Source organism: Bos grunniens, chromosome 2 (assembly GCF_055505025.1).
Source record: "Bos grunniens cultivar Pamir isolate PY7600 chromosome 2, Bosgru_T2T1.0, whole genome shotgun sequence".
In the NCBI taxonomy this organism is placed as follows: Eukaryota; Metazoa; Chordata; class Mammalia; order Artiodactyla; family Bovidae; genus Bos; species Bos grunniens.
In genome coordinates, this window is record NC_141166.1 from 29,390,685 (window position 1) to 29,413,493 (window position 22,809).

At 57.9% G+C, this 22,809-nt stretch overlaps 1 protein-coding gene across 16 annotated transcripts in view; it reads right to left on the reverse strand.

The window, feature by feature from the left end:
- Positions 1 to 1,453: 1,453 nt before the first annotated feature.
- Positions 1,454 to 22,809, reverse strand: part of SPEG (striated muscle enriched protein kinase) — a 58,780-nt gene continuing 37,424 nt past the window's right edge. For 15 of the 16 annotated variants that reach the window (XM_086338431.1, XM_086338442.1, XM_086338423.1 and 12 more), the window contains 26 exons: positions 22,550 to 22,756; positions 22,037 to 22,160; positions 21,749 to 21,924; positions 19,091 to 19,203; positions 18,634 to 18,802; positions 18,310 to 18,406; positions 18,009 to 18,209; positions 16,647 to 16,704; positions 16,019 to 16,096; positions 15,734 to 15,912; positions 15,180 to 15,206; positions 14,405 to 14,557; positions 14,200 to 14,242; positions 12,857 to 12,925; positions 10,618 to 12,619; positions 9,994 to 10,125; positions 6,802 to 6,918; positions 6,483 to 6,650; positions 6,262 to 6,384; positions 5,945 to 6,112; positions 5,204 to 5,819; positions 4,490 to 4,729; positions 4,186 to 4,409; positions 3,276 to 3,351; positions 2,902 to 3,051; positions 1,454 to 2,527 (listed from right to left, as the gene is read on the reverse strand). In XM_086338431.1, coding sequence (XP_086194557.1) covers positions 2,335 to 2,527; positions 2,902 to 3,051; positions 3,276 to 3,351; positions 4,186 to 4,409; positions 4,490 to 4,729; positions 5,204 to 5,819; positions 5,945 to 6,112; positions 6,262 to 6,384; positions 6,483 to 6,650; positions 6,802 to 6,918; positions 9,994 to 10,125; positions 10,618 to 12,619; positions 12,857 to 12,925; positions 14,200 to 14,242; positions 14,405 to 14,557; positions 15,180 to 15,206; positions 15,734 to 15,912; positions 16,019 to 16,096; positions 16,647 to 16,704; positions 18,009 to 18,209; positions 18,310 to 18,406; positions 18,634 to 18,802; positions 19,091 to 19,203; positions 21,749 to 21,924; positions 22,037 to 22,160; positions 22,550 to 22,756 — 5,903 coding nt within the window. In that variant the 3' untranslated portion in view covers positions 1,454 to 2,334. The remainder of the gene's footprint in view (positions 2,528 to 2,901; positions 3,052 to 3,275; positions 3,352 to 4,185; positions 4,410 to 4,489; positions 4,730 to 5,203; positions 5,820 to 5,944; positions 6,113 to 6,261; positions 6,385 to 6,482; positions 6,651 to 6,801; positions 6,919 to 9,993; positions 10,126 to 10,617; positions 12,620 to 12,856; positions 12,926 to 14,199; positions 14,243 to 14,404; positions 14,558 to 15,179; positions 15,207 to 15,733; positions 15,913 to 16,018; positions 16,097 to 16,646; positions 16,705 to 18,008; positions 18,210 to 18,309; positions 18,407 to 18,633; positions 18,803 to 19,090; positions 19,204 to 21,748; positions 21,925 to 22,036; positions 22,161 to 22,549; positions 22,757 to 22,809) is intronic. The other variant, XM_086338409.1, reaches the window with a different exon arrangement.

The following is a 22,809-nucleotide window of genomic DNA, read 5'->3' on the forward strand; positions in this document are numbered from 1 at the left end:
TATAGGGGCATCAGACCACCGGGGGTGAGGGGGCTAACTCCTCTAAGATTTGCCTGGAGTCCAGTCCACCCAGGCCAGGGCACTAGATAAGCCTTGCTTCCCTTCACTGTAACTGCCTGCCCAGGTGTGGAGCGCTGTCAGCTTTTGATCAGAGCAGTTTTGACACGGCTCTGTTGACATAAATTACCTTTGCTCCTCCGGGTTTGGAACAAGCAGTTCACATGCCATTTCCAATGGAGATGAGAGGGAAGCTCAAGATCAGAGGGGGGACGGGAGAAGAATTTTACCATTTATCAAGATATGAGTTCAGGCACCTCATTTTTATATGAAAACACTTGCAGTGTGTAGGGGATTAGAGACTCTCACAGGCAAACTGTATATCTTCATCGCTAAAATGGCGGGTGGTAAAGGTGGCTCTCTGGCCCCTTCCAGCTGGCCCTAATATTCTGTTATTTTATGATGATGGGGTTTGGCTCTTCCCTTGTGTCCTGAGAAGCCAGAGAGGCTGGGCTGGGCAAAAGGTGGTTTGGACTACAGCCAAGGGAGCCTCAAACTTGATCAGCAACACACCAGCACCAGCTCAATGTGCTCACGGTGAAAGGCTTTATTCCTTTTACATGGCCAAGAACAGAGTTTTCAGTCTGGGGAGGGACAGTGGGGCACAGTCCCTCTGGACACAAGAACTGGCTCCCCCTCCATCCACCTCAGGGCAGGGCAGCCCAGTTACAGGACCCAGTGATCCTTCTGTGGCACTGCAGGAGGGCCGCTAGAGTCAAGGTACCTTAGCACCCAGTGGATCCCTGGCTTGCCGTGGGAATAAGAAGGGCCAGACTTAGTGTCCCTGGGCCCCAAGAAAATCCTTATCTATGGCCCCATCGCAGCAGGCGCACTGACGGCACTCACAGCTGATTGGTGTGAGTGTGCTGATTGGTGCTCTGACACAGAGCGTGGGCGCATGAGCCTGCCCTGCTTTCCTCTACAGCTCTTTCACCATCTGCTCTCACCAATCATCATGATGAAACCCCCTCTGCTCCAGGGGTCAGGACAGAGCTGCCCTGTCCCCTGAACAGAGTGAAGAAGGCTGAGCCAGGATGGGGGTGTGGGCTGGTCCCTTCCAGAGCCCAGCATCCTCCCATTGCGATGATGGAACATGTGAGAAGAAGTCGGGGCCACCCATATAGTTAGAGGCTGGGGGTGGGGATTCAGTGGTCCTGCCAGGATTTCAGAAACTTTAGAGGGAGAAACACACCCACATCTTTCCTTTCTCAAGGAATAAGGGACAGGTGAGGGGCCAGGAGGGTCAGAGGGCAGGGGAGGAAGGTCCTAAGGTGCTAGGTGGTATACCTCGGTTCTCACTGGTCCAGAAAAGGCTGGAATGCCCCGTCCCAGTACCCTGGCATTGTGTACGCGCTGTACCCCCCAGTCATCCCTCCCCATAGACCACACACATAGGTCCTGCTGCTTGCTGTTTTTATTTTCCTTGTGACAGATAGACAGACAGCTGCACAGACAGCTGGATGGCTGGGGGTGGGGTGGGGATGGTCAGGACAACATAGGCAAGAGGGATTGGATGGCAGGGAGACTTCATAAAAGTCAATAAATAAATAAATATGAATGAGAAGGAGGGTGAAGGCCACAGAGAGGCGGTGGGGACATCCTCGGGCCAGCGCAGAGGGCCCAGCGCTGCGTTCACCGGGATAGGAGGAAAGCGCTGCTGGCTTGAGACCCCGCCTCCAGCCTTCAGCCCTCCACGCTTCTCCTTCTGGGGAGGCTGGCAGCTGGCCGCGCGCCCCCACCTGAGTCCTCTCTCCTCTCCCTCTCCCACCTCGCTGCCCTCTCTCACCTACTGCCTCTGGCTCTCTGGCACTGTCTCCACGTCCTGTCCCTGCTTCAGTGACACTCCCAGCCCCTGGCCTGTAGACACCCCGGGCTTCCCCCATTTCCTCCTCTCCATTCATTCACACCCTCTTGGGTTGGTTCTCCCCCAGATGCTCAGTCTCCCTCCCCCGGAACCTCCATAGAGTCTCCCCCTCCCTATGCCTCAGCTTCTTTTCCTCACTTGCCCATTCCCTCCTTGTCCCTCTTGACCTGATCCTGACTCCACCCAGCCTGGCCCATGGGTCTCCGGCTCTGACTCCAGCTGGGTGGCATTGGCCGAAGCCCAGGGTCTCTGTCCCCACAGGTCCATGAGGTAATAGCCCGGCCGGATGTTGGTGCTGGTGGTGTCCGAAGCCCCCCTGGGCCCACCCGGCTCCACGGGGGCCCTGGAATGTCCCGGGGCGTCAGCGGGAACCCCAAGTCGAAGCCCGCAAGGCCGGGCTGTGGTCCGAGGCGCTAGGGGCTGCCTGGGTAAGAGCGGAGCAGCACCTTGTGGCGGGTGGCGGCCTCGGCCCTGCGGCGCCGCTGCTCGCCCAGGAACTCCTTGAGCCGGTTGGTGGTGAAGGTGAGTGTCTGGCGGCGCAGTTTCATCAGGTAGGCATCCTGCAGCCACGGGTGAGCCAGGCAGTCCTGCACGGAGGGCCGGCTCCTGCCAGGCCAAGCCAGGGACAGTGAGGCTGGAGGCATGGCTCCCAGAGGAGGACAGACTCCACCCTCCCAGAGACAGGACTCCCAATCCTGGATTCATCCCTAGGGAATGAGCCTGGACATCTCTGGGACTCAGTTTCCCAGTCTCTGAAATGGGGACAATGATTCTGCCTGTGTCATAGGGCTGTTACGGGCTTTAAATGGTGGCAGAACAGCCACTTAGGAGAAGTAGGAGTAGTAACCGTAGTAATAGCAGCAGCAGTGTATTATTGGTGTGGGGTAGGAGTTGGGGGGCTTAGGTGTGGGCTGGGCCAGGGCAGTGTGAGGCTGGGAGAAGGTCATGCTGGGAGGCTGGCAGGTGTGAGACCCACTCACCAGGGATGTACTGAGAGGACCTTTCGCAAGAAGAGGGTGGCACTCTGGGATGTGTTGGGATACAGCTGGAAGGCATCAAAGCGGCCCCCCACAATGCGAGCCTCTGTTTCCTGGGGGTCTGGCTCATAGAATGGGGAGCGTCCACTGAGCCTGCAGAGGAGACAGTTCAGTTAAGAGATGCAGATTGAGGGTCAACTCACAGGTCCAGGGGGACAGTAGTGTGGGGATTTCTAGGGGCACAGCACTCGGGGACAAGGATACCTGGATATTTGTGTGTGTACATGCATGTGTGTATGTGTGCATGACTAGTGCACATGCATGTGTGGGTGGGGACGTGGGGGTGCAAGCAGAGGGTGGGGCCTGGGGGCACTCACATGATGTAAGTGAGCACACCCGCTCCCCAGATGTCCGTGGCAGAGCCGATGGGGTCTCCCTTTACCATCTCAGGAGCTGACAGGAGACAAGAGCCCATGGTGAGCCAGCTTCCGGGTGGCAAGGGAGCAGAGAGAGGCAGAATACGCCACTGGGGGCTTGGGAAGCAGGACGGTGCCCAGGTCACCAGACAATGGGTACAAGCAGAGCAGCAGGCCCCGGATACTGGTGGGCTGCATGGCCCCCAGGCGAGACTTGGGGCACCTGAGGAATCATCCCAGGCACTGAATGTGTATGTGTGGGGGTCCCCAGAACTACAGAGGAGCTAAGAAGCAGATGATCACAAGCTGTCTCAGATCAGCTCCAAAGGTAGGCGCTCATTCACGAAGAGTATGGCCAACACCGAGATTAAGAGCCTCTGAAATCAGCTGGGCTGGCTCTAATCCCAGCCTGCCCCTTCTAGTGACAGGACCCTGAGCACTGTACTAAACCCATCTGGCTTTCCATTTCCTCCTCTGTAAAGTGTGGCTTGCACAGTTATTCTAGGGAATGGAGATGATGAACAGAGTATTTAGCAGGTAGCTAAATGGTAGCTAGTTTCCCTTATTTATATAAATTAATAATCAATTCTCCTGTGTTTATCACATCCTGGGTCTACCATGTACACTGATACTGAACAAACACCTCCCTGCACCTCTGTTTCCTCATCTGTAAAATAGAGGTAATATTATGTCAATCTCCAGGGCTACTGTGAAGAAAAATTGAAAAAAATCCACGGAAAGGACTTAATTCGCGGCTCACATACAGTAAGCACTCAATAAATGCCACGTGTGTGGGTGAAGTGGGGTAAGCCCTGGCTGCTGCCCCTTTGCGAGTACCCCATTCCCCCCTTAGATAGCATGGTGCCCTCACCCATGAACTCCAGTGTGCCCGTGCGGTGACCCAGGGGCCGCAGAGCCTGGGGGTTGTAGGGCTGGGCACTGCCAAAGTCCACGATCTTGAGGGCGTTGTCAGGGGCCAGCAGCAGGTTGTCTGGCTTGATGTCCAGGTGCAGCACGTGGCGGCCATGGAGGTAATCCAGGCCTTGTAGCAGCTGCACCACATAGGTGGCCACATCATCCTCTGAATACCGGAATCTGGAGGGATGGGGGTATCAGGGGACAGCCGAGCCCAGCTCCCCCACCCCAGCTCCCTGCCCGCCCAGATGCCCAGCCACCTGTCGCTGAGCCCACAGAGAAGCTCCCGGTTGCCGCAGCTCTCGGCGATGAGCACGAGGTAGCGCGGGGTGATGTAGGCTTCGTGCAGGGCCATGAGCCGCTCGTGGTGCAGGGTCCTCAGCACCTCGTACTCCTGCAGGACCTGCCGCTTGCCCTCGGCCGCGTATGGCACAATCTTGGCCACGAATGTTCGCCCAGTGGCATTCTCCCGGCAGGCGCGCACCACACCAAAGCGACCCCTATGCATTGGGGGGCATATCATAGGCTCAGAGGAGGGAGGGAGCACTTGTACTGTGCCAACTAAGCAGAGGGTAAGCAGGGATCCCTGGGAGCAAGGATGCTGTGGTTCCCAGGGTGGGCCCTGGAGTTCACTCCTGGGATCCTGGGTTTGAGTCCCAGCTCTGCTCTTCACTGACTCGGCACTTCAGGCATATCCTGTAACCTCCCCAACCCATCCATGGAATGGAATAATGCAACGTCCCTCTTTAATTTTCAGTTGTGAAAATTAAGATCATGAGGCCAAAGCGCTGGGCATGACGCCTGGCACAGAGAAAATCTGAACTTACTCAGGCTAAGGACCCAGATCTCATCTTCCCAGGCACCCCCAACTCCCCAGCCAGGCTGGTCTTCTCTCTGAACCCCTGTTGCTGCCAAAGCTCCATGTACTCCCCACCTCTGTCCTCCTTCCCTCCCCCAGCCCTGGTCCCGCTTGCCTGGCCTTCTCCTCCAGGAAGGTGTATGGTTTCTGAGGAAGGCCCTGTCGAAGAGTGGTGCCCTCTGGCTTAGGAGCCCTGGGGGGACCACCCCCAGGGGAGCCAACCACCTCCTTGGCTGGGCTGAGGCTCCGCACAGTCACTTTGGTGGGCTCAGGAGGGGGCTCGGGGGCTGGGGGCTCAGGGGCTGGTGGTGCAGACACAAAGGAGGTCACCATATACAGGGGCATTGAGGAAGAGGCTGTTTTCACCACTTGAGGGGCAGAGGCTGGGATGGGGGTCCCAGTGTCAGGGACGGAAGACCTGGGCTCACTTGGGGAGTCCTGGGCACTGGGTGGGGTAGGTTCTACTTGCTGGGCAGCCTGCAGGCCCCGGTGCTTTCGTGGGGGGGTTTGGGGTGGTGGACCCACAGCCTTGAGGGAGGACAAGGCCTGGCTGGGGGGTGCTGGGGAAGATGAAGGGCCGAGAGGGGCTGCCTGGGGGCCTGGGGGAGCAGGAGCTGGGGAGGGGCTCAGGGGAGGGGCCAGTGAGGTAGGAGCGTCAGGAGGCGGGGCCCTGGCTGGCCCTGAGGTAACAGGGGCATCTCTGTGAGCAGCAGATGGCAGAGCTGAGGAATCTAAGTAGAGACAGAGAAAACCATCACCATGGTGCCTCAGGGGCAAAACCAGGTGCTCCAAGAAGGGGCTGGACCTGGAGCTCAGTAACCCTGCCCTCCCTGGCCACCCCCGCCATCCCACTGACCTTGCACGCCCCTGACGAGGACCTTCTCAGAAGGGTTGCTGAAAGGCCCTTGCCCAGCACGGTTGGCACAGGCCACACGGAACCTCACAGTCACGCCCACTGGTAGGTGGGTCACGTTGTAGTAGCAGTCGGGGATGCCCGAGCTCACGGGGTGCCAGGAAGACTCCCCTACAGGCAGCATGGGGCAGGGGCTGAGGCCACAGAAGAGGTGGCCCAAGCTCCCAGTGCCATCTGTGAGGAGCTCAGGGAAGGTACTTGTCTCCCCAACTTCACTCTCCACCTGCCCCCCACCCCTGACCAGCCTGCCAGTCCCTCACCATCCACCCGCCGCTCCAGCGTGTATGTGCAAGGCGCCTTGCTGTCTCCCGGCTTCCAGAGCACCAGTGCTGTGTCCTGGTAGGTCTGGGGCACCTCGGGAGGAGCTAGCTTTCCTGGGGTACCTGGTGAGAGAAGTGGAGCCCCAGTGAGCCCCTGCACCCCATCGAGTCCTGTCCCACCACCCACATCACTGCCTCCTGGGTCCCTGCCCTGGACTCACGAGCCACAGCCACGGTACAGGAGCTGGTGATGCTGCCAAGGACGTTGGTGGCGGAGCACTCATAGAGCCCCGCATGCCGCTTGCCCGCCCGGGGGATGCTCAGTAGCTGACGACCATCTTTGCAGGACACGATGATCACCGAGGGCTCTGACCGCAGGGACTGCTTGTCTGCGGGCAAAAGAGGAGAAGGACGGGCTGCAGAGTGAAGTAGCACATGCGTCCTCTGGGCCCCCTCAGCTGCCACTTCCCGCTGAACATCCCCTGGCCGTGGGGCCACCTGCCTACTCCTCTCTCTCTGGAGGAGATGTGATCGCCTCACCTTTCATCCAGGAGATGTGGGGTGCAGGGCAGGCTGCCGGCAAGCAGAGCAGGGTGGCTGCCTCTCCCTCCAGCAGCACCTGGTCCTTGAGTTTGATGTGGAAGACTGGGGGAAAGTCTGAAGCGACAGCAAAGATGGTCATGGGTCTGCGGGAACCCCGGCTCCCTCACCGCTGATGGAGGGGAGGAGGCATGTGAGAGCTAGCACTGCCTGCAGAGGGCAGAGTGAAAGGCCATCTCTTCCCAGGCAGATGGGGGAAGGAGGTCTTGCCTTTGAGAATTTCCTTTGGGGTGAGCATGACTTTCCCAGGCACTTGCTGTGTGTACAACTATCTTTTCCCTTCACTGATTATTGAAGACATGTCGTAGTTGCTACCTTGTATGTTTGTAAGTCACTTTAAGCACAGCTTGGCACTAAGTAAGTGCTCTACAAACACCTGGTTTTGTTTTATTTTTATTTGACTATGCTGCACGGCATGCAAGATCTTAGTTCCCTGACCAGGGATTGAACTCGAGCCCCCTTGCAGTGGTAGCAGAGTCTTAACCACTGGAATGCCAGGGAAGTCCCTATAAGCACTTGCTAAATAAGATGAAAACAAATATTGAAAAACTACAATGGTTAAGCTCCTGCAATACCCATTCATTCTGGGGTACTATAGGACAAGTGACAGGAGCTGGTGACCTGAACTGAGACTCCCAAGACTGAACATACATTCAGTCAAAATGTGCAATTTCAAAAGACCTAAAGTCAAGGCAAACCTGGGGCAGACCCTGAAAGTGTGTCAGTCTCCCCCATCCCTTGTCCCCGCTAGGGTCTGGGGCACCTGTCCCAGACCTTCTACACCCTCCTACAGATCAGCTAAGTGGCAAGAGCTTTTGAAACAGAAAGACACCGTGTCTACATGACCTTAGACCATGTCTGTAAATTGAGGAAAATAACACCAAGCTCACAGAGTTGTCATGAGCATTCAAAGAGGCAAGTAAAGCGCTTAGCAGATGTCTAACATATAATAAACGCTCATAGATGCTAGCTTCTATTGTTGTGATTATTATCTCGTTAACATGCCCAGTGGAGAAGCCAGCACAGACCCCCAAAGAGGCTGTTTCAGCAAAGCTGGCTTCACAGCAGGCTGGTGAATGGGCCCACGGCAGGGCTGCAGATGGCCACTGCCTTTGCTCCAGGTCTTTGCTGGCCTTGTGGCTCATTAGTGCCCTGAGGATTTGCACTTCTGCTCCCTGGGAATGTCTTTTTAGAAAAATCCCATCCTGGTCTGGTGATGGTAGTGGTGTGTGTGGGAGGTGGATTTCTTTCATGTGGACTGAGAGGTAGATACACCTGGGAGCCCTGGCTCCTGCCTGTCTGCGGAACCAGCAGGGGGCGGGGTGTGGATGAGCTGGGAGAAGAGGATCTGCAGAAGAGGCTGACAGGACGTCAGCCTGCCCCTTTTCCCACTGTACCCCAGCGCTCCCCTAGGAGGGCTCCCACACCCAGGTGCCATCAACATAAAGGGAATATGGTTTTGTCAATGACCACTTTCAGATCAAGGAGGATACTGGGTAGCAGGGAGAGAGACGGAGCCAAGGAGAAGGAGAGATGAAAAGTGACCCTGGTCCAGCTCTGCCAGTCCCACTCATGATCCTCCCAGGGGCCAGCCCGACTTGGGAAGGTGGATGTGGGACAGCCTTCTTCCCGAGGGGAGAGGGGCAGAGGATGAAGTAAGGAGACATGGCCTTGGCAAGAAACCAGCTGCACAAGCAACATGGAGTCGGGAGGGGGGGCCCCAGGTGGAAAGGGATAAACTGTCCCCAGGCCTTGGGCTGGCTTCTCTCTCTATGCAACCCCCCACCCCCCACCCCTCCTTCCCTGCCCCTGCCCCCACCGGCCGGCCTCCCTCCCTCCTCTTCCCTCACTACAGCCCCCTCCACCCACTGCCTAGAGTGAGATGCCCAGACTCCCCCACCACCAGCCAAGGAGGGACGAGGTCACATGTTCAGTCATGAGCCCTGCTGAGATGCATCTGGAACAGTTCTGAGGAGTTTTATCGGAAACTGGAGAAGAGATCTATGACTGATAAAGGCCCTGCATGTAGCCTGGTGTGGTGGGCCTGCTCCTCTCTGCAGGTTGGTCTGGAAACCCTGGCCTCCTGAACTTCTGCCATCCGTGAGTAATGCTCCCCACTTTCAAGGGGAGGACTGAGGTGACCCAGGGGGGAAATACCTCCCCCGCCGTAGCCCCGGGACGTGGGCAGAGAGATAGACCAGGGCATATCCCAGGTGTTGCTCCCCCCAGGAAAGAGCCCCGGAGGTGGCTTGTCTGTGTGCAGAGCCTTTGGTGGGGGCAGAGGGGATAGGGAGGGGCGATCGGGTGTTCAGGGCTATAGAGAAATGGAAGGTTGAAGGCACAGTCCAGACTGTGGGCCTCTGGGCTGGGAGAGAAAGAGTGTCTTTGGGAGCACGTTCACAGGCTTCCCAGATGGCTCAGGGGGTAAAGCATCTGCCTGCTAATGCTGGAGACTCAAGAAACGAGGGTTTGATCCCTGGGTCAGGAAGATCCCCTGGAGCGGGAAATGGCAACCCACCCCAGTATTCATGCCTGGAAAATTCCGTGGCAGAGGAGCCTGGCGGGCTATAATCCGTGGGGTCGCAAAGAGTTGGACGCAAATGAGAACACACACAACAATCCTGTGTACACACAGCACAGGGGGCGCTGAGGGACAGGGAGTCCGATCCTGAGCTCCATCAGAATCACACCCAGGGACAGAGACCTCTGTGTGGTGGGGGTGGGCAGCTGACCAAAGAAAGGCATTAGTACGATATCACAAAGCCACTTCTGGGCTCTGGGTGCAGAGGGTCATACAGTCCAACTTACTATCAGCTCTGTGACTTGGACAAGCTACTTAGCATGGCTAAGCCTCTGTTCCCTCACCTGTAAAATAGGCAGATGACAAAACTAGCTCCTAAGCAATGTTCGAGGGGCGAGTGAGGCAATGCTTGTTAAGTGCTTAAAGGACACTTGGTGTTGCTAATTAATGGCAGCTGAAGCAATTATGATGATTGTTGTTCTTTCCTGACTCCAGGCCCCCTCCACCACTGCCAGGGCTCCTCCAAGCTACAACTTGTAGCCAAGTTATACCCGGCTATAACTTTTCCCTGGGGCTCGCAGGGGGCTACTCACCCAGCAGGCCTGGATTACCTGACTCACTGCGCACATACTGGTGACCCAAATCCTCCTGGACACTGCCAGAGAGGTTAGGCTGTGACAACCTCTTGTCCTTCCGCAGCCGAGAGAGGCCCCAGCGCAGGCGGCTTCGACTTTCTGCAGGAGCTGTGAAGAACCAAGCCTGTGAGCACTTGCCCAGCCACTACCAGGGAATAGAGAACTTCTAGCCCTGACCCTTCCCTGGTGGTTCAGTCGGTAAAGAATCTGCCTGAAATGCAGGAAACCCAGGGTTCAATCCCTGGGTGTTGGGAAGATCCCCTGGAGAAGGGCATGGCAACCCACTCCAGTATTCTTGCTTGGAGAATTCCATGAACAAATGAGCCTGGCAGGCCACAGTCCATAGGGCCACAAAGAGTCACAAAGACTCGAAGCGACTAAGCCTCGACACCGGCCGGCTCCTGCAAGAGCCTCTATCCTTCAGCCTTCTGCCGCCCTAGTCCTGCCAGTTCTGTCCTGGGGGCCTCCAGAAATGTCTCCGCTTCTTTGCGCTGGGAGTCCCTGGCCCTCTCATTCTCCCCGCACCTGACATACCAGCCTCGCCCCCGCCAGATCCCACCACACCTGTTTACGCTTTCGCCTCCTGGGGCCCCTTCTCACCAGAGGAGCCCGACGTAGCGCTGGCCTCGGAGCCCAGGGACTCCGCGGAAGGCGTGGCGGCGCCGGCTTGGGCCGCCAGCTGATTTTGCGCGAGGTCCAGGCGCCGCAGACTCTCGCCCTCGGACGTGGCCCTGCGCAGCCGGCCGAACAGCGGCGTGCTGCGGCCCGACGCGCCCCCCGAGTCCTCGCTGCTGCCGCTGCGCTGCAACCGGCTCGACAGCCGCTCCAGCGTGGAGCTGAGCCTCCGGCGCACCGTCAGCACCGGGGAGCCCCGCGCCGAGCTGCCGCCCTCCGAGCTCTCGCCGTCCCCGCCGCGGGGCTCCCAGGCCGGGTGGCGCTGCGCGGGCGGGGTCCGCCGCAGACGCTGGGACAGCGACAGCGAGAGGCGGCGCACGAGGCCCGGCTCCCCGACCGCCCTGAGGTCCTGCACGGAGCGCGAGCGCTCGGGCCGTCGCACCAGCTCCAGCGGCGTGCCCGCCGGGCTGGGCCGGTAAATGCCGTCCTCCTCCTCAGCCCCGCGGAAGGGGCCGCGCTCCTCCGACCGCGAGCGGCTCAGCAGCCGCAGCCCCCGCGACAGGGGCGACTCCCGGCTGCGCTTGAACTTGGCCTCGAACACGGCCTCCGACTCCAGGTTCTCGATGCTGCTGCTGAGACTGCTTCCTGGCCTGCGGGGGACCGCCGGGACCCGGGCTTTTTCGGCTGGCCCTGGGGTTGCTCCGGCTCCCGGCAGCAGGCGCTTCTCGGAGGCTCCCGGAGGTGGGGAGGCCACCCTGGAGAACACAGCCGGGTGGGGCTTGGGTTCCAACCGAGATGCTGGAGACCGAGATGTAGGAGATACGACTGCGCCCTGTGGGGGGCCTTGCGCCTGGCCTGGCAGCTGGAGCGACTGCATGATCTGCGCATACGGAGTGAGCGGAGGCGCTAGGGTTTGCAGAGCTGTCGGGGGCTGTGTGGGCTTGGGGCCCCGAGCTGGTTCTGGCGTAGATTCTGGGGCCTTCTCTCGGGCAGGCTGGGGTGCTGGAGGCTGTGCAGCCTCACTGGGGGTGCCCACAGGAGGTTCTGAAGACTTAGGGATGCTGGGCTTGGCTGCACTGGGCCGCACGGGGCTAGGTGGTTGGGCCTCGCTGAGGGCGGACAAGGAGGGAGACTCCTGCAGCTTGCGGGCCCCCAGCCGGGCCACGGGGATCTCAAGGGGTGCCCCTGCTCGGCGGTGCCGGCCCCGGGGCTCTGCCTCACCCTGCGAGAAGCTACTGCTCTTCTGCAGGCCCCGAGCCTCAGGTGGGTGCTGGTGGTGGGGTGCTGCCTCGCTGGAGGCTGCCCGCGCCAGCCGGGGGTCACGAGCCCGGCCCCCCAGGCTCTCCAGCAGGGGGCCCCTGAGGCCGCTGACCTTGCCATCATCGGGGCCACCCCTCAGCAGCCGCTGGCGCAGGGCCTGCAGCCTCTGGGCATACTCGCCCTCACCCAGGCCTCCTCGGGTCAGGCGGGTGGCCCCCGGGCTGGGGCTTCGGCGCTGCGGCAGCTCGACGGACGCTGCCTTGTGCAGGCCCCGGCCCGGTTCCCTCGGCCCGGCCCGGGGCAGGGCGCTCTCAGCCGAGCTGCCCCTGCGGAGCTCTGCCCGCCGGGGGCTGGGCCCGGACGGGGACTCCTGGCCTGGGGAGGGGAGTGCCTGAGGGCTGGGGGCCTCCTGGTCCTGAGAGGGGGCCTTTCCTTGTTCCTGCCAGTCCATGGGGGTGGCCGCCCCAGCCTCCAGGGCCCCGAGGGCCTCATCCTCAGTGGGAATGTCAGTGAGGGACACCCGGGAGCCCGAAAACTCAGGCTGCAGAGGTCGGGGCACAGAGGGCAGCTCCTCCAGCTCTTCCTCTTCAGAGTCGGATGATGAGGACAGCCCTCCACTAGGGGGTGGTCTTCGGGGCACGGCCACCCACACCCGCTCCGGGGGTGCTCGCAGCAGCTCCGGGATGGGGCGCAGCACCAGGTGGCACTTGTAGCTGATCTGGGAGCGCTGGAGACAGGGTACCAGAGTCAGACCTGAGGGCCCTTCGGGGCCAAACTGACCCACTCAGGCCCACCTCATCCTCAGGGGAGAAGGCCTAACGCAGGCAGACGTGGCAGCCGAGAGAATTAAAAAGTGTATGAAGATAGATGCACAGAAGTGAGAGCATCTGACAGAAAAGGCAGCATTAGAGCAAGCTGTAGCATGTTGAAGAAGAAGGCAGAGGTGGGGCTCAGCCAAGTTTACCTGCCACCTCCGCCGGGAGAGGAATAGCTTTAGGTGATCCGTGCTCACCACTGCACCCTTTGCCTGTGCCTGTAAACCAAGAAAGAGGGCCTGAGGGAAAGTCCTCCATCAACCCTAACGCTCGGGCTTCAGCAGTGCAGAGATAACGTCCACAGGAGGGGACAGCAGATACAGCAGCATCGAGTCTGAGCTCCTCAGGCTCCCTTCCCAGGGGGGTCTGTCACAACAACTCCCACCGTCAAGGTGCCCACATGTGGACAAATTCCCTGAAGCTAAATGGAGAGGCACCTCAGGCTTCTCACATGGTGCTAGTGGTAAAGAACCCGCCTGCCAATGCAGAAGACGTTAGAGATGTGGGTTCCATCCCTGGGTCAGGAAGATCCCGTGGAGGAAGACACAGCAACCCACTCCAGTATTCTTGTTTGGAGAATCCCATGGACAGAGGAGCCTGGTGGGCTACAGGCCATAGCACTGCAAAGAGTCCGACACGACTGAAGCGACTGAGCACAAGTGCAAGTACAGAGAGAGGAAATCAGTGGCTCCCAGACTCCAGACCTTACACCAGGGCTTGCCCTATCATGGTACACTGGCTGTCCTGGGAGGCCTGTGCTCAGGCCCCTCACTTGAAACCTGCTCCCCAGTTTACCAACTGGCTTCCTGAAGAGCCAGAGCCCCAGACATCTGCAGCCTTGGTGGGCTAGACCTCAGATGCTCTCCTCAGCCACCCACCCAGGCTGTCCTTTTCAGAGCTCGTTTCTTATCTGAGAGACCAGGCTTGTATTCCAAGCACAGATACCAGAATGACCTCAGCCTTCTGTTGACCCAGCACAGTTCTCCATGAACAGTTTGCTTTTACTGGGTCATTTGCTGAACCCCTCCCTCTGCCTGGTGCTATGCCCTGCGGTGCTGGGGTTTGAAGATGAGTGAGAACTCTGCCCATAGGGAGCTCAAAACCAAGAGGACAAACCAGCCAGGCCACCCACCAACCACAGTATGCAGGACCAAGGCAGGAGAGAGGTGAGCCCCAGGAGTGAGGAGGCCCAGGGCTGGGCTCAAGAGCCAAGAAGAACTCTCGTGAGGATCCCTAGGATGTCAGGGAAGGGGGCAGGTCAGACCTGTGCCTTGCAGTCCATGATACCCCAATTTGAGCCTCAGTTTCCTTATCAGCCAAAGGGGAGTGATAATACCTTCCTTTGTAGAGCTATTGTGAGGCTAACAGATTATACGTAAATAAAATGCATATCATGGTTACTGCACACAGGAGGGACTCAATAAATGGAGCTGCTAATAACGTTCTCTTTCCTTCCATCTCTTCTACCACCGTTTCGCAAGACAAGACTCACTTTAAACCAAGGATGTTCCAGGGTCTCCTCTGCAGTAGGCCTCCTGTAAAGGAAGGAGTATTAAAAAGGCATTTATCATTCATTCATTAAACGTTTGGGAAAACGGGGCCACTAAGGAGTTGGGGGACTGACTGTCTACAGGCAAAGGCTTGGGGCGGCGTGGGGGAACTCTGCAGCGGGGAGGCTCCTTGGGTCTCGTACTCACAGCCGGTCCCGCACCAGCACTTTGATGAGGAAGCCCCGGGCCTCCCTGCTCAGGCTCAGGAACGTGGTCTCCTCGAAGGCCACGTTGTAGTTTCGGATGTTCATCAATGTCGTCCGATCATTTTCCCCAACGAACGGGGAGATTCCGGTCAGGCTGCATGGGTGGAGAGGGCTGCAGTGAGGGTGGGGCGCCTGGGGCTGAGAGGAGAGAGTAGGAAGCCAGCAGGAGCACAGGGCTGGGGACGGGAGGGGGCGCTGGGTGAATCTGTGCAGAATCTTGCAGATACTTGCCCGTCCTGCCCCTATTCGGCCCCCTGATGGCAGCACTGCCTTGAGCCCTGGGCAGCCAGACCCCTGCCCTCGGCCCGTGCTCTAGCAGACCTGTGCCAGCCCTCCCCCAGCTGCGGCCCGTCCCTGCAGTGAGGAGTCTGTGGCCAGGGGATATGTCCCCGGAGCCCCGGCCCTTCCCTTTCTAGTCTTCTGGACTAGTCCCCTGTCTTAATGGCAATGAGTCAGCACTGGCCTTCCCAAGCATACTACCAGCGTGTCCGCCCCTTATGGAGGCACATGGCGGTGGACAAAGCTTGGACACGCAGGCAGCGTGTCCACGTTTATGCTCGTGAGGCCCCTTCCAGTGTAGGAAGCAGCCAGGGCATGGAAGAGAAGGGGCAGGCTGCAGCCCTCAAATGTTCTGTTGCCCCAGGCTCTGCCAACGTTTGGGCCTTCTACGAGAAACTGTTAGGAGACGGGGTTCCTGAGAGCAGAGGGGCTCTTACCAGAGGAAGGCGACGACACCCACGGGCCTGTGGGGAAAGGAGAGTGAGCGGTAAGAGGGAAGCCCCGCTCCACCAGAAGTGAGCAATCCTCTGGCCACTGCTGATCTACTGAGGAAGGGTCCTCCCTGTGAACACTGCCATGGACAAACAGGTACAGGGAGTCTCCTTTGGGGAAGACCCTGAATCCAGAGGTCACAACGTGCCTGGAGGACTCAAGGATCATGGCAAGGCTGGCCTAGGAAGTCTGGAGGAATCTGCGGACCAAGAGACTATGCCTGCTTCACTTGGGGGTGAGGCAAGGTGGCTGTAGGTGGGGAGGTGTGGCACCCAGGACTATAGGGCTGAGGCCTTGAGTGGCTGGGTTGGCCTTGAGGGAGGAAAGGGAGGTAGTAACAAGGGCAGGAGACCCCTGTGAGCAAGGTCAGCAGCTGACTGTCAGAGAAGGCAGGCATCCAGGCTTAGTAAAGCTCCTCTCTGCCCCTGAGTGAGTCCTCAGCATGGCATGGGGGGAAGCTGCCCCGGCCCACCCCAGAAGCCCAGCATGCCAATGTTACCAGATGTCAGTGACTCCAGACACAGGGGTCTGGTTGACAATCTCGGGCGCCACGAACTCAGGTGTGCCGTATTGGCAATACTGGGGCTCTCCCGGTGTCAGCTCTTGAGCGTTCCCAAAGTCACAGATCCTCACCTGCTCCTCGCCCTCAACACCATCCCACACCAGCAGGTTCTCGGGCTGTGGGACACAAGGCGAGACGTGAGAGCTGAGGGCTGAGGGGAGGACAACCCAGGGGCCTGGCTCCCACAGGTGCTGCCTGCTCCCACCCCCACCTGCATCGCACCTTGACATCCAGGTGCAGCACGTGGTTCTCGTGCAAGTAGCATATTCCTTCTAGTACCTGCCGCATGTAGGCCCGGATCTGTGGAGACAGGAGGCCCAGAGTCCAGGGAGTATTATGTTTGATCACCACAAGGGTTGTGGCAAGAAGCCAGGCTATGCCTGGGAAGTGGCCTTCAGGAGGGGGCCGATACATAGGTTTGGGGTTACTGAGGTTCAGGGTTTCCATGTACAGCTGCACAGGCTGAGCACAGCACAATTAGAGGAGGACACCATTTACATGATAATAAGTAGAATTGTGCAGTGCACAATTTGTACAGCCCTATACGGCAGGATAGCACTGAAACTGAACAGAGTCTGGATGGGGCTCCTTCTGGGGTAACGTCTGCGTGATCTTTATGTGAGGAAGACTGAGAAGCAACAGAGCTGGAGGCCAGGGTAGGTGCTGAGATTTATAGAAGACAGTGCAAGTCCCAGTGTGGGGGTCTGCTGCCTGCCTAACAGTGCTATCCACACCACCTTGGCCTGTTTGTGGCCACAGATGGCACACCTGGGATGCACCCCTCGGGTCTCAGAGATCAGGTGGGTGAACGCTGGTGCCCAGCCTGGCCCCTCCCACCCACTGCCCTCACCTCAGACTCACACACGGTGGGTTTCCTGGCCATTCGCTCCAGAAGCTCTTCTGTGCAGCTATGTCCTGGATCAAGGAAACAGTGACCAGTGCCAACAGCTGGGCCCACTCCCAGAGCTCCGGTTGGGTCCCAGCTCAGCACAGGGTTCTCTTTCCCCAAAAAGCACATCTGCTACCAGTTATCAACTGCATCTTCCCCTTCCCGTCATCCGGGTGCGTAGATGGGACAACCCTGCTTGAACTCTCACTTGCTGTGGGATCTCAGGCAAGTCACCTAACCTCTCTGAGCCTAGGTTCCTGCCGGTGTCAAATAGGGATAATGTTCTTCTCACCTACCCTGTGAAGTGTCTGTAAGGTTCAAGTTAGAGCAGCATTTTGTTGACTGTGGATGGAACCTCTTGACTGTATTTGAGAATGACCCAGAAGGCCCATGACACATAAAAATTTGTCATTTTGCTGAGGTCTGGGTTCTAACAGTGCAGACTGGGAGGCTAGCATGTAAGACATGGTCACCCTACTCGTGGCAGTGACAAGCCAGCTGCCCAGCATCCTTACCTCAGTGTGACTTTACAGCTCTTATGAAAGAATAAAATCCATTTTGTATGAGAAGAGCCTCCCAAATAAAGCCTAGTATTAACGTGCATCTGAAATGGGGGTCGCTGCAAATGTTTGGATATACTGTACTGCATTCCATGGTAAAAATCATGTGCCTCTTGCCGACTGTGTGATCTTGGGTGAATTACTTTATCTCGTTACACCTTAGTTTCATCATCTATAAAATGGGGATAATAAAATTCCGAGAGATAAGTATACATGATAATGAAACAGATGTTGGTAAAGCTCCTAGAACACTGCCAGCCATACATCAGGTACTTTGTAAATTTAAGCTAAAAAATGTTGGTCTTCACACACATCTCCAGACTCCATTCTGTGAAGTGTTTATAAGATGTCTTGGACTTCCCTGGTGGTCCAGTGGTTAAGAATCCACCTGCCAGTGCAGGGGACACAGGTTTGATCCCTATTCCAAGAAGATCTCACATGCCTCAGAGCAACTAGGTCTGTGTGCCACAACTCCTGGAGCCCATGCTCTCTAGAGCCTGTGCTCCGCAACCAGAGAAGCCACTGCAATGAGAAGCCTGTGCATTGAAGTAGCCCCTGCTCGCTGCAACTGGAGAAAGCCTGCACGCAGCAACAAAATAACCCACTGCAGCCAAAAATGAATAAAAATTTAAAAAAAGGTGCCTCGAGAAATCCCAGTTGTCGACGGGACCACTTTGTAAAGTGTAAAACATGTTGCTAATTGGCTATTCCAAGGACCATTCAGGCCACGTGTCCCCCACCCGCCCAGCCTGTCCCAGGATACAGCTCGGTGACGATGACCAGTCCCCGGCGCCTCTCGAAGGCCTCATGGAAGTAGAGGATGCAGTCATGCTGGAGCCGGGCCAGCAGCCGTGCCTCCCGCCACGCCGATGCCTTTGGCTTTGCCTGGCTGGGGATGAACTTGGCTGCAAACTCCAGTCCGGAGCTCCTCTCCACTACACGGCGCAGGTAGGAGAAGGCACCCCTGGGTGAGGATGCAAGGAGAGGACAAGGCTCAGCTGTTGCTGAGCCTCAGGCCCAGCCTCTATCGGCCCCAGACACCGCACCCACTCTGAGCCCCACACCTGCCGATCTCCTGCTGAATATCATAGAAGTCGCTGAGCCTCCTTCCTCGCTGCTCCTCGTCTTCCCTGATCCCTTCCACCTCCATAGCTGTCTGAGCTGAGGAAGAGATGCCTGGCGTTAGGTGGGGAGGACAAGATGAGGGACAGGGCAGACTCGGCCGGAAGACACAGAAGAGAAGCACGAATGTTGGAGCTGGGGCTGGAGGAGGGCGTGGTCTGGAGTGAAGGGCGGGAGAGTGATTCCCGTTCAGGGGGAGGCGCGGGCCCACATCATTGGATCCCTGGGTGAGCACTCTGCCTTGCTCCCCTTGAGTTCCAACGCACCTGAGTGCACAGCCAGCTCTGCTTTGCAGGAGACTTCGCCAGCCAGGTTACGGGCCGTGCAGGTGTAGACCCCTCCATCCTGGGCCCCCGCGCTGAGCACCACCAGGGAGCACTCGTTCTCCTCGTACACAAAGCTCACATGGTTGCTCTCGGTCAGCAGCGCCTCATCCTGTAGAGGTGGCCGTCACCCCAGCCCGGGCCCAGCTTCCTGTCTGCCTGGGACCCAGTTCTACCTCCACACCAGAGACCCAGTCTCACCCTGCCCTCAGGGTCTAGCGCTAGCTCCCCTAGGGGCCTGGCGCCACCCTTGTTTCCCAGCGTCACCAACAGCTCTGGGTCCCACTTCCTCCTCCTCTCTCTCCAGGCTTCCCTGACCCCTTCCAAGCCCCCAGGAATTCACCCCTCCATTCGCCCCCCACCACCCACACTTGGAAGGAGGCTGCAGCCAGCCTCTGACCTTGTACCACATGATGTCCGGCAAGGGCTTCCCGTCCACCACCACGGCGAAGCGAGCAGTCTCTCCAGCCCCTACCTCCACATCCTCCATGATGGACTCAAACCGAGGGGCCTCTGAAACAAGGGTGGTGGTGGGGAAACAGAACGCTGGGGTCACAAGGGCCTCCCTCCTCAGCCCCTCGCTGAGCCCTCCCTCAGCAACCAGCTCAGGCAGAACATCAGACCCTGCCCCGCCTCCCGCACCCCTCAGAGTCCCAACACCCCACCCTGGGGCTCTCAAACTTGGCCAAAGAACATGAATTCCTGGCCTGAACCAAGCACTCTCCCTGTAAATCTAAACGTGATGTTCTGCAAATCTCGGAAAACCTCAGCCAGGGGGTGCAGGCTTGCTTTGTTGGGCTCTCAGGATTCATTGGCCAGCTTTGAAATTAGGAGATTTTCACACACAAAAGAAATCTGGATTTCCTGCCTCTATTGGAAAAACAGGACTGGCTGTCCTGAGCTGCTTCCCTCACTGCATTAATGGGCTGTCGCGGAGCGGCCCGACACTGCCCCCTGTGGGTGGTGGCCCCCAGCACAGTCCTACTGCGGGCTTCTGACTGTACCCATCCAGGGCCCGGTGGGCGGCTCAGTTTGTGACCCCGCGTGGAGTTCACGGATGGCACTGCCTCCATCTTGAGGTTTTCTCTCTGAATCTTATTTAAATATTTAAGGGGCCTTCTACCATCTGGAAGATGGCAAGATGAATAGTCACCGATTCTCAGTTTAGTTCTCCCCCATGTGACTGATTTTATTCTCCACACATATCATGTTATTTCCTGGTAAAGCAGTTCTTAATTCTCATGACGGAATTCAATACATATTCCAATGTGCTTGTGTTTTTTGGAGAAACTTCTGGTGCCCTCCCCCTCCTTTCTGAGTGTTTGAGGATCTGGGCTTTAAGGGGAGTAGGGGGGAAAGCAGGAGTGCTGGGCAGGGAGCACCACCCAGCCGCAGGCACATAGCTCGACTTCTGCACAGAACAAAAGGGACAGCATCCTGGGGAAAATGCATCCATGGCCCGGGTGTGGAGGGAAGGGACCATTCCACCTGCCTGGGGGACGGGGGTGGGCACAACAGGAAGGGGTGTGGATCCAAGCCCAGGCCCGCTCTAGCCCTGGCCAGATGGGACTCCGTCTCCCTCAGTCACTGTCCCATCCAGGCTGGCTGCCGCTCTCTCAGTATCCAGGGCCTCCCCAAACCCCAGGGCTCTTCCTACACCTGGGAAGAAAGATGAATCCTACAGATGCTACTAATAAGGAGCCAGTGGTTGGGACTTCCCTGGTGGTCTAGGGGTTAGGACTCTGCTTCCAGGGGCCCAGGTTTGATCCCTGGTTGGGAAACTGAGATCCCACAAGCCAAGCAGTATGACCAAAAAATCCCCCCAAAAACCGAAAAAATCACAACCAAGAAGCAAAGGGGTGGCTGAGTGGGAAGTGCAGGCGGGGGGTGGGGTGGGGTAGGGTGGGAGGATGCGAGGCAGAGGGGAAGACACAGAAAAGGGAAACCAGCGACCCAGACCATCAGTGGCTCCATCCCAGCCACCATCCACAGCAGGGCCAGTAGGGCCCCCATATCTCCTCCTCACATACCCTACGGCCACCTCTCTCCCACTTTAAAGCTGCCCGTCCTACCCTCTAGGAATCTGGTCCCTAGTCTGCTGGGTATGGGGTGGAGGTGGTGGCAGGGGTCAGTCTACTAAGGTCAAAAGGATCAGAAAGTTTCAAGTTGACTTCAACAATTTTTTAAAGCACCAGAAGATGTACATTTATCCTGTGATAGGGTGGCCTGTGCTAACTAAAATGTAACTTTCTTTGCATTTGCTTGGAATCTTATCTACTCAGCAGGTAACTGCTTAGCTCACGCTGATCCGAAGTTCTGAGTGGCAGGTACATGTGTCTAGAGTTAATTAACAAACTGGAAAACAAGACAATTACTACTTAATGCAGGCTATGGTCTGAGAGACTGCATCTTGAAAGGAGAAACCTCACTGCAAAGGTTGGGAGGCTCTGTCACACAGAGCCTGTCACACAGGCTTGTGCAAAAGGGCAGCAGCCAGGATCCCAGAGCTGGGAGTCTGGTGATAAGATGCTCTCACTTGGGCCTTTTTCTCCACCTTCATCCCCCTGCACTGCTCCACCCCTGCCCCCAGCCCCACCCCAGTTTGTTATTCTGGAAGTACTATTTCCTGCTATATTTAACACAGGAGCTAGGAACACTGTCTGGCTTTGGAGTAGGGCATCCAGCCTTGAATCTCAGCTCCTGATTTATTACATTGTGTGACTCTAGGCCTGTTACTTAGCACATTCTCTGGGCCTCAGTTTCCCCATCTGTAAAATGCAGGTAATAGCTGATTCCATCTAACAGGGTTGATCTAAATATGAAACCAATAATAAATGTAAGGTACTCAGCACCAAGCCTAGTACATACAGGTTCTCAATAAATATCTTATTAGTACTAGTACTGTTATTGTTACTACTGCTGCAGTTATTATAGCCATTAGATGGACAAGCCTAAGCAGAGGCACCTGGGATTGTCAGGTGGGTGTGTACATCTGGGGGGTGAGGAGAGGGCTGTGGGCCTCAGAGCAGGGAGAGGTAAAGAGGCCGCGGTCACCCACCTGCCAGCTCCAGGGTGACTGAGCAGGCCTGTGTGCCGTGGCGGTTGCGGGCAGTGCAAGTGAGGGCTCCCAGGTCCCGGCGGCTCACCCGGCAGATCCTAAGAGAGTACTGGTCGTCATCCGGCTGGCTCAGCTCAAACACACCTGGCCGGGCCTCTAGGAGGGCTCCTCGGCAGCTGAGGGACACAGAACAGGGCAGTCACCCAGGATTCAGCCTCAGGGAGGTCAGCCTGGCCAGCTGAAGCCAGGCACCTCATGTGAGGAGTAGGGTCGGCAAGGCGGGCTCACCTCCTCCAGACAACCTGGGCCTCCACGTGGTTGAAGGTGACGGTGACACTGGCGGGCTGGCCCTCCACCACATACACGACGTCTGGCTTGTCCAGCACAGCGGGCGCCTCCTCCAGGGGCGGACCTGCGAACGGGAGGGCTGGCTCAGTGCTGGGCCTCAGCACCCACTGCTCTCGGAATCCACCCCCCATCACCGCGTGAGCTCCATTTTTTTTAATAGACGAGGAAGCCAAGGCTCAGAGAGGTTTAGCAACTCGTCTAGGGAACTCAGCCAGGAGTGGCAGAGCTGAGATTGGACCCCCACCTCCTCTGACCCAGAGCCTCAGCCTCAACTTTGGTGCGTGCAGCTTTCAGGAGTGAGAAGGAAGCACTCTTGACAGGTAGGGGTCGTGTATAGCCATGCCAATCCTGCCAGTTATTGCGTCCACACCAGCCCTGGAGCCTCCTCCACGGACACCCTGTCCCCTGGCCTGATGGCTCTTGCCCGCCCCCCTCCAGGAACACCAGGCTCACCACGCTCCAGCAGCTGCGTGGGCTCGGACGGGGGCGAGGGCTTGCTGCTGCTCTTGATGGTGGTGCTGAGAACCCGGAAGACGTGCTGGACCCCCTTTCGCAATCCGGTGGCTGCCCACCCGGGCTGCCGCAGGCCCGTGACCAGCGCCGTCCACTGGTCTGAGCCCAGCACCTGGTGCTGCACGGTGTAGGTCAGGGCGTCTGGGTCTAGCGGGGAGGCAGCTGCTAGAGGCGGGCCTGGTTGGGGTGCTCCCCGCCCC